The 10,471-nt window shown below is 37.2% G+C and overlaps 1 protein-coding gene across 1 annotated transcript; it reads right to left on the reverse strand.

Moving 5' to 3' along the window:
- Window positions 1-4,535: 4,535 nt before the first annotated feature.
- LOC112789861 (acyl-coenzyme A oxidase 3, peroxisomal) lies at window positions 4,536-10,083 on the reverse strand. Its single transcript, XM_025831955.3, has 13 exons — window positions 9,455-10,083; window positions 8,456-8,573; window positions 8,239-8,346; window positions 7,937-8,109; window positions 7,737-7,836; window positions 7,204-7,278; window positions 6,953-7,083; window positions 6,305-6,440; window positions 6,108-6,227; window positions 5,507-5,653; window positions 5,319-5,423; window positions 5,144-5,245; window positions 4,536-5,050 (listed from the first exon to the last, which is right to left on the reverse strand). Exons 1-13 carry the CDS (start codon window positions 9,931-9,933, stop codon window positions 4,802-4,804), a joined length of 2,043 nt encoding a protein of 680 aa, XP_025687740.1. The 5' UTR covers window positions 9,934-10,083; the 3' UTR covers window positions 4,536-4,801.
- Window positions 10,084-10,471: the final 388 nt, after the last annotated feature.

Consider the following 10,471-nt stretch of genomic DNA (forward strand, 5'->3'; position numbering starts at 1 on the left):
GGCAACCCTTAGATTTGTGAGAGAAAAGTACATCATTAAAATCACCAAGAACAATCCATGGCCCGCAGAAAGACGAGGACTGAGTAACAAGATAATCTCATAGCAGGACTCTGGTATTAAATTGAGGACTACCATAGATACCACTGCACCTCCAAATCACATTATTTATCTGAACCTCAATTGTAACACACTGATCGAAAGCATCAACCCATTTGCAGTGAAGACCTTACATTGTAGAAAGGAACCAGATACTCCCTTATGTCCTGATATCTCCACTATACCAATAGAGTGATAACCAAGTCTTTTCCAGAACAATTTCAAGTGTTGAAAAGGACAGTGAGTTTCAACCACAATAAAAAATATATGTTTAAATTTTCTAACCAGCTCTTTACAATTCACCCGGGCTAACTTATTAGAAACACCCCTAATATTCCAAGCTATTATATTTAAACTATCCATAATATAAAAGATAAAAATATAAAACAAGGGAAAGAAAGTGCTTCACCAACCTCAAACCGAGACTTGCCCAGTGGGAGTGACTCTCGTGACCTTTATGTTTGCTGGATCTCTATGAAATATCTCCTTATTCTCGCCTACCGGCGCAGCAACAGCTGGCAGCATGCCTTCCATCTCCAATGGAACCACTACAGTAATACTCTCCTTCACGGCTGCAAGAGGACATGATGCTTCCACTATTAAGCCTCCACTGTTCTCAACCAGTGAGCTTTGTAGGACATCGGGCTTGGTCGTTTTTGGAGAGAGGAGCCGCAAGGCACAAGGGTACGGGAAGCATTGTACCCGACCTTGACCCATGACCCGACCCTGGCACGATAGGAACTAGAACCATCCGTGTGAGGGAAGTAGATGGTGGTCCTAGTTACCCTACCCGAATCGGTTCTAGATTGAGTGCCTCTTTGGGACTTGTTAGATTGCTTCTGGCCCAGCTTAATTTTACCTTTCCTAACAACTTACTCCCAGCGCGGTTCATTATGCATACAAGCCTCCTCAACGTTATTTCCATGCAACTTATTAGGTGCCAAATCTTCTTGCAAATTCGGTACGGGATTCTTGCCAGTAAGGTCGCCTACCACATCAGGTTCTACTTCATTTGAATTTTGAATTTTGGACTCAGGATTTGACACTGCTGTTGTACCGTCCCGAGGCTTGGTGGTATCAGAATCAGCACCCTTTCCTTCCCTAAAGTCTCTACCTAAGCATGGTGCCATATCGTGGCCATAACGTATTACAAATTAAATTTAAACTTCCATACTCTACTGCATGAGTTACGCCTTCCACAATGATATGCTTGATCACCAACAATCCTAAATTTATTTGAACACATACTCTGGCATATCGTCCTCTCTCAGCCAACTTAGTGGTTAGGTCCACTTTAATGGGAACTCCTCTTGTAGAAGCAATACGCATCATGGCCTGTTCCTAATAGTACCAGATTGGGAGCTCCGAAACCCGAAACCATACAAGCGTAGATGCGAAGGATTGCTCACATGGCCGAAAATTTACATCCCACGATTTTACAGTAATATAGTGCCCCTCAATCAACCACGGGCCACCAAGTATGACCTTCTCACGATCTTCAGCTGCATCGAATTTTACCATAAAGTATCCAAATCCCACATCAAGCAAATCAAAGCCACCTTTGATGCGTCAGACCATCCGAAGCTTGTATGAAAGAGCTATGTAACTATAATTTTATCAAGGACCTTGATCACCAAATCTTCTCGATAAGACTTTGGCAAACAAAGCTTCTCAATAAATCTTTGGCAAACAAAGCTTCGCTTCTTCAGTGAAGTTTACACACGGAGGTTGAAGATCGCCCTACTTGTCCACCATTGTCGCTATACTATCCCCAGATAGAGATCCTGCAAGTGCGAAGGCTTGGACCAATGACTTTATCTATAAAGGAGACTTTTGTAGACTTTAAAAAACCTTTTTGTAAAAACCTTTCTTGACATCGGATGTACTTTCACCCACACCCTCCCCCTTATCTCGTTCGAGGTCGCCATTCTTCTTATGTTTCACCCTCAAACGCTCGTTTTTATTCTCTCTTTCTCTCATTCTCTCTAAGTACGGAGTACGTACTCTTTTTTTGTTAGAATTTTTCTACCGAATTTAAAAATTGAAATAGATATTACTTCATTTATAATAATATACTTTATAATAAGGTAAAACATATCTAATTAATAATTAGGATATTTTAGACTATATAAGTTAGAAAAGCTTTTAAATATAGTGATACATTGCTGTTTCAATAAATTTTAACCATTAATCTCAGTTATGTATATTATATATATTTTTTATAATTAAAATCAACGTTAAAAATCATCAGTACACCAGTATACTTAATTTTCTTATAAGCTGTTAATTGTTACTTACCTTTCTGGAACGAGAGTGTAGCCTACCATCACAGAACTGGCAGTGAAAAGTGAAAAGCTTTGATTCCTAAACGCGTTGCCAGTGACGGCATCGAATGAGTGAAATCATAGAAAGCAAGATCAGGTTTAAGCTGGGAAAGATGAACTTCTATGTCGCCTTGGGACTTGGGTTAAGTCCATTGCTGTCATGATGAGTGAGTGCAGAGGATAAGGAACGTCTGAAGTGGTTTCTGCGTTCGGTGGAAGGCCTTCCACGTGGGGAATGGCGACGGCGACGAATGTGATAAGATCTGGATGGAGATTGAAAGGAACTAACTTGGATTGTGCAGTTTTGAGCGCAAAGAACGTGATCCTGTGGCCTGTTTTGGCTAACTTGTTGCATAGGTGAAGAAATGCAGTTTGGTGACCAAGGGCTAGCCATGTATACATTGCTATTTTCAGTGAATGTGAGTCCATGGCATCACATAGGAGTTGCTGATTTGAGTGAGGTTTATTACTTTTATTGGAGCTTGTCGATGAGTTAGTTGAACTCTTGAACACCCAATAAGGCACAGAAAAGTTGTGCTCTCATTTGCTTTGTCATGCTTGAATCTGCTTTGAATTTGCTTTGTTATTATTTAATGAGTAAAACTCTTCCCAATTCCTAACCATTTATGAAAAAAATCTGGCGTTTCCTGACCATTAAAAAATAATAATGCGGTCCTTATTCATTCTCTCTGTGTGATTGAAAGGACCTTTTTGTTTGGATAAAAAGTAACCGGAAAAGCCTAATAATCAAGGGGCACCAGAAAAGCTTTTCGGTCCCACAGAAAAAATGGACAAAAACTGCGTTGTTATTTTCTAATGGTTAGAGACGCCGGATGGTTAGAGACGCCAGATCATTTTCATAAATGGTTAGGATAGGAGAGGAGTTTTACTCTTTTTTAATCTGCTTTGTTAAGTTTTGAACCTGGTGTGCTATAGCATATAACATACATATTAACATATTACTCTGTTCTGTTCTAAACTCCTTGAATTCTTCAACTTTTGTTGTTGTCCATCCTATGAATATGTAATCCAATCTCTTTGTAGGATATAATTGTTCAAATTTTAATTTGAGTGAGAAATGACATCAAGTTACAATTTTTAAGTATTGTTTCCTTTCAGTTTCACGATTTTACTTTTCCATTATGATTTTATATTAGCCTTACAATTTCCAAGATAAAGATCACGAGTTCACTGCGTTAGATTTAACCTCACAAGACACAACCAACCACAAGTGTTTGACAACACTACAAATATAACCTAGATATAAGTAGGCCTAATTTCGTTTTAGAACTTTCTTTTTTTAATAATTACAAATATTATATTTTTATCTAAACTAATTCAAGACTCAAAGTAGTTAATTAAAAAGCAATTTTAATTAGTTTAACTATTGCATGCCGACATCCACCACCCACAACCACCGTCCACATCCAGTGCAGACAATTAATAATCATTGCCACACTAATTTTAAAAGAAATAAGTTGTGGAACCAAATACTACGGAAAAAAAACCTAGGTCATTTTTAACCGGATCGGTGTAACGAATTTCAAAATCCGTCATTAGTTTGTACCGTCTGCAAGAAATGCAAAACCAAAAAGAGGAAGTATAGGGAGCTAATAGAATAGTTGTACAATGTGTACAATAGATGTTTAGGGATGTCCGATTCAGTATTAGAGATATAACCATTAGTGTTACCTTTTTCCATCAGCTTAAGCTTTTGGGATGAGTGGTTTCATGACATGGTATCAGAGTTTCAGATTCAAAAGGTCGAGTTCAATTCTTGATGAATCCCAAAATCAACTTAAGTTTTTGGGATGTTTATTATCTTAGTACCCGGATGGTTATTCTGGATAGTACAGGTGATATTCATTTTTTAACTCATATTGGGCCAAATAAATAATCCATTGTACATATTGTACAAATATTCCATTTGCTCCCTACTCAACCAAAAAATTATTGTCCCAAAAATTCTCTCTTTCTTTGTGGAAAGCAATCTAACAAAAACAATATATAAAATAGAAAAAGGAAGGAATATTGCCATTTTTGTTTCAAAAATATCAATTTTTTTATAAATTCATGTATATATACAATATAAAAAAATTCATATGTAAAGGGGCATTGAAAAAAATGGGAGTGAAATTATCATTTTTCTAAATATAACAGTGTTTACTTTATTAATGGATCCCACTTGGGAACCATGTACAAATTATTTGGCAGCAATTCAAATATTGCAGGTCTTTTAGTAACAGTAAGTAAGAATATTACTCACATTTTCTTAGGAGACAAGAAAAGTTAATTTGATCATATCCAGTATCAAAGTGTGCAGTATAACTGTATAACTTACCCTTTTGCCACGAACCATATGAAGAAATTTGCATCCGCAACTAGTGTTGAGCAGAGGACCATGCATTCGAACCAACCCAGTCAAACGCAATAGGACTCAAGAAGGCATCGGGTATACCGAAGGAACTGACCAAGGCGAATGCGTGCGGTCGAAGTTCAGTACACAGTTTCGGCACTTCTTTCCGCACTGCAGCAGCATTCTCAGTTGACAAGTATCCATAGCGAAGAAAAGCAGCATCTTCATCCACAGAAATCAAGGCATATAACGACCTCAACAGACCCAAGACATCCTATAGAAGAGGAAAATACAGAAGTTAAATGGATCACCTTCAGTTCTCTTTCTCAGAAACCTAAAAGGAAAAAAATTGTCATGGAAGATTTACCTTCAATGAACCAGCCGGCACCTTTGACTCGACCTCGATGAAGGTTTTCAGTATTGCGCGTTCAGAGAAAGCTCTGCCTAAGTCCTCTGCGACTTGATAGCTCTAGTAGAACTTACAAACTGTAAGGAAGTGAATCAGTGAAAGAATGATTAACAAGACACGGTAGAGAACTCACTAGATTAAAGGCAGACTCTTTGCTTTCCCCCTGAGTTTGATATTGTGAAACCTCCGCAGCAAAGCGTCTCAATAGATCTCGCTCTCTTAGGTGGAAGAGATCAAGCTGTATAATTTAAAAAGGTAAGAGACAAAGAGAAGCTTATGCTGGTTCATCTAAATTATCGACAGTTTCAGTCGAATAATTACCTGAAATTCCCTGCTCATGAGAATAGAACTCGTTAACTGAGATGGGATGACAGGTGCAGGGTTGTTCATGTGTTCTAACCCCAAACCTCTAAATGGCTTCTTCTTAGTCTGACACACAATGAATTCTCCAAGGAGCGCCTTGCTAATCTGACATCAAATATTAGAAGTGTGTAAATTTGGACACTGAATCATTTCATGTATTTCAAATCTCTAATAAAATAACGCATGTAAAATTTACTGGGTGACAAACCACACCTACTGATACTTTTTCACCAGAACATGAGTAAATAGACAAAAAAAATGGCGTTATCAAATTTCTAAGAACTTGATATAAAAGACTCAAATACTAGATTCAGAAACTAATGACAAGTTCACATTAAGTAGAAAGTACGTTTTTTCTCTCTTGAAGGTGGCCTTTATTTTTCAGTGTTGGACCTTACAGAAGTACACATTGTTCCTATATTTTTACCCAAGCTGTTAAGAAAATCAAATTAAATGTTATATTATATTGTGAGGTTTACTTATCTCATTGCGATCAACTCTGTTTTAGGTGAAAGTCGTGCTTACTTAATTTTATATTTAGCATAAAAATTCATCCTACCTGCTGCATCAGAACATTATTGTCCCCTTCAAATGTTGAATGCACATCAAATTCGCCCTTGAACGGACCGATACGATTTTCACTTTTAACGCCCTGTCCTCCACAGGCTTCACGACATTCCTATTTTACACAACAAAAAACCGTAGGTAGGTCTGTAGCATAAATCCAACAAACAAGTTATAATAACAGTACTAAACCTGAAGTGTGCGCATATTATTCCACGTAAAGGTAGCCTTATAAGCACTTGAAACAATATGGATTGCTTTGTTTGACTCGGGTGTTCTATTCACATACATCATTTTGAGCTCAATTGCAGCAAAACTCATTGCATATCTGCAGAAAAGGGTAATGAAATGAACATAAAAACTTAAACACGTAAATTAAGGTCCATTACATTTCTTCCAACAGTCAAACTATAGTAGTGACAACTCAGGTGTTTATATATTCAGGTCCTTTTTTCCCATGAAAAAAAAACCTTCTTTCATATAATTATTTTGATATTCCCAAGACTTGAATCCAATACCATTTGTTGACAGAACAAAGTACTTACCATTTTGACTAACCCCGCGTTAATGCCTTAAATCCATTATTCCTTTTAAATCAAATGTTTTCTTCCAGAATATATATGGCCAAATATCAGTAGCATGTATATTGAAAATATCAAAACATAAATATGTAAGTCACGGCCTTGACAAAAAAATGCACCAGACGGCATTAGCTGAAGTTATGTGGGATAAATGCCCATGGCCAAAGCACAATACCTAAATTCCATGTTTCTAGAAGGCTTGAATCATTTTGTGGTCAGAGCAAGTAGATACCGAAATGCCCATAAGTAGAAGACTTACATCTTTGCAAGTAAGGGTAGTAGACGCCGCTGATGACTTGGGTAATCAAGCAACAGAATTTCAGGTCCGTTTGGTGTCATAGAAAAGGCTCGTCTTGTCAATGCATATCTTATAGCAATGGATAAGCCAATCTATCAATAGTTGATAAATGGAAAGATATGTGACATACATTAGTTATCTGTTAAATGCACAGCAAAAAAAAAAAGGAGAAAAATGTGATCATTCCACAAAATAATGATGAAAATCAATACCTTGGAGATGTAAACAGCACTAGAGGCAATAGTTACACGACCAGAGGTCAAAGGGGCTAAAAATGCTGCAAATCTCTGGAGCAGTAATGACATAACAAAACTCATGAGGATTTTTTTTTCAATTGTGAATAAAGAAAAGCATAGAACTCGGACAAAGTGTGTTGTGTCAGGCTTGTGACAGCTCATATAAACCTTTGTTGCATCCCAATGCATAGCTACGACGCAAAGACATCTTTGAATCTATGTAAGATTGTGTTAGGCCTACGACACCTGACATAAAACTTTGTCATCCTAATGCATGGCTACGACGCAATGACGTCTTTGCATCCATGTAGGGTTGTGTTAGGCTCGCGACAGCCAATGTAAAACTCTGTCGCATCCTAATGGACATGACGCAATGATGTCTTTGATCCATGTAGCGAACCCCACCAATGAAAAAAGGCTTTTTAAAGGAGAATAAAGACAAGCATATACAGAATGAAGAGAACCTTATAAAGCATAAACATAATTAAGAGAGATGATGTAACTATCACCTGATCTACATTTTTTATGGAACTCAAATATTCACCTCTTGGTGAAACATCAGCCACGGAATTCAGCAAATTCTCTCTTGGTATTCTTACATTGTCAAACCTGAAGTCGCATGTCTAAAACTATTTAGTGTACTCACTAAATAAATAAATAAATAATTGGCATCCCCAGGTTGAAAACAGTTTGAAAATGTGTACATTACCAGATACGGCCATTATCAACTCCATTTAAACCAATTTTGTGACCACACTCAGCTATGCGGACGTTTGGGCATACATTTCCACTTGAATCCCTAATTGGGCAAATAAATGCATGCACGCCTTGATTGCCTCCATTTATGTAGAGCTGTGAAAACACTATAGTGTGTGTTGCATGCTGCATATAAAAGTGAAACTATGTTAAATTTATGCATACAAAATTGAAACAAAAGAAAGACAAAAGCAGCAAATTAAACTCACAATGACCTAAAAAAAAAGGGACCATTTGAGTGTCATGAGTCCTTACATTTGCTGCACCACCAATCCAGTACTTCTGCGCCGATTCACATGGAGTATTGATGACAAATTCTCCAGTTCTCGAATCATAAGTAGTTACTGTTTCGACTCCCCGTACCTGTGTAAATTAGTTTGGAAAGAATTAATAGAAGTGATAAAGGCAAAGCAGAATAGAATGAATGAATGTGGGCTTTCAACCCAAAACTTATTGAGAAACCTTCACATACATTACTTCCATGTCCCAACTCAGTCATAGCGAAACAACCCTTCAGCTCATAGTTTTCAGTAGCTCTCAACCACTTGTCATGATGCCGCTTTGTTCCAAGAAATTTTACAGCCCCACCCCTGAAACCAAACACTCATAAGAGGAACAAGCAAAATTGTTTATAAATGATATGTGGTATTTTTGGAGTACAAGTATTCTAGGTGGAGTGATGAGCAACAAATCCATTCTTATGTTTTGTTTTTGCTTCTTTTTTTTTTTTTTCATAACATCCTTGCCAAAAGATAAACAAAAAATAAAACAAGGCTCTGATTTAGTAATGCTGGAAGACCATCAAATGCTCTTTTGGTTGAATAAAATGTTCTACGAGAAAGAGATTCAGGTAAATCTGTTTGAAGAGGTGATTACATCCTTTTTGTGAGAAAAAAATGAAAATTACTTGATTGATTATTTAACCTCTCAGTGAGTTCAAAGTGATTGACTTTGTGACCTAAAAATAAAAAAGTCTGCTATGTTTCTATCCCTCTCCATAATGAAAAACCAAAAGTTCCTATCCACCCTACTTCGTCAATTCGTCAGCTCCCCTGCTCACATCCAAGGACAACAAACAAACAACAATGTAGAAGGAGAAAATAAATTTTGAATATGTTCACAACACATTAAACACACACACACACATTCACAAAAAGAAATGACTGCTAGTTAAGTTTATGCTTAAGCCATGAAATTGGAGAAACAATAACTTAGTCTAATACCAACACAAATGAAGGCAATTTGACTTAAAATTCATCACAATTATTTAAAATTTAATCTAAATTACAATATCAAATCAAACTAATCATTTACAGATAATTTGTCTAAAAAACTCATCTCAAACTTAAGCGGTTGGACAGAGGCACAACATCGAATTACAGCACTTAAGTTATAGAAGCATACCATGTCATGTATTTAATGGTTAACATATCTAACAGAATTTTCATTCCGAAGAAGATTATCTACATACCACAAGAAGATATGGACACCGATCTTGACGGCGAGGGAGTGATCGTACATGGAGACGACCTCATGAAGGGCCAGCTTCCTGAGCTCTTCTTGAGGGCCATCGCCGGTGAGCCAACCTCTAAAGACGCCGCGATCGAGAAGGTAACCGATCCGGCGCATGGTCTCCTCGCGCTGCTGCTCCATGGTGTGGTTATAGTCGACGGAGACGAAGACGCGGCCGCCGCGCTCTTGGCGATTGAAGAGAGGGCTCTGAACGATGAGGCCGAAGAGCCAGTCACGGTCGTCGAGGTTGTGGCCGTCGAGGAGAGCGCGCATCCGGGAAGTGTCGAAGGAGACCGGGTTGGAGGAGGAGAGCTCTGGTGGAGAGTAGCTGAGGCAGTTGGAGGTCGAGAGGAGGGCGGTCGTTGTGAGAGGGTGCGGGAAGAGGTGCTTCGAGAGGACTTCCGTGCGGCGGGAAGCGCGGCGGTTGTCGTTGTCCATGGCGGGGAGTAGTAGGAGGAATGGAGGATGATGTCGATATTTTGTTTGGGAAAAAATGAGAATGACAGTTGGGAGCACGTGGATTTTATATCAAGTCATGATTGGATAAGAAAATAATGGAAGATGGTCCATTAATCTGATTTTGTTCATAGTTAAGGATTTGTGCATTGTTAGCATATAAGCATAATATTAATGGCATTAATTATGTTTTCTTTACTGTTACAAATTTGTGGATTATTATTATATTTTTATTACCAGGTCAAATTTTATTTATTTTTATTTAGTAAAATATATTTTAAAATAAAAATTTACATACAGTTGATTACTAATTAAAAATTATTATATTATTTAAAAATTAATTAAACATATTAAATTATCAATTAATAATTTAATATAAAGACATTTACATACCTGTAAGTCTTTATATATGTTTTTTTCACAAAAATAGATATTATTTTATTATTATAAAATAATAATATTTCCATAAAGAAGTATAAAAAAAGTTGGGTATTTTCAATTATCACTAAATGTGATTGGA

This window comes from Arachis hypogaea, chromosome 3, assembly GCF_003086295.3.
Source record: "Arachis hypogaea cultivar Tifrunner chromosome 3, arahy.Tifrunner.gnm2.J5K5, whole genome shotgun sequence".
NCBI lineage: Eukaryota > Viridiplantae > Streptophyta > Magnoliopsida > Fabales > Fabaceae > Arachis > Arachis hypogaea.

Coding starts and splice junctions, on each gene's coding strand:
- LOC112789861 (XM_025831955.3), bottom strand. CDS start 9,933: ATGGACAACGACAACCGCCGCGCTTCCCGCCGCACGGAAGTCCTCTCG. Junction 8,347..8,455: donor AGTTGGGACATGGAAGTAAT/GTATGTGAAGGT, acceptor TAATTTACACAG/GTACGGGGAGTCGAAACAGT. Junction 8,110..8,238: donor GGATTGGTGGTGCAGCAAAT/GTAAGGACTCAT, acceptor TTTTATATGCAG/CATGCAACACACACTATAGT.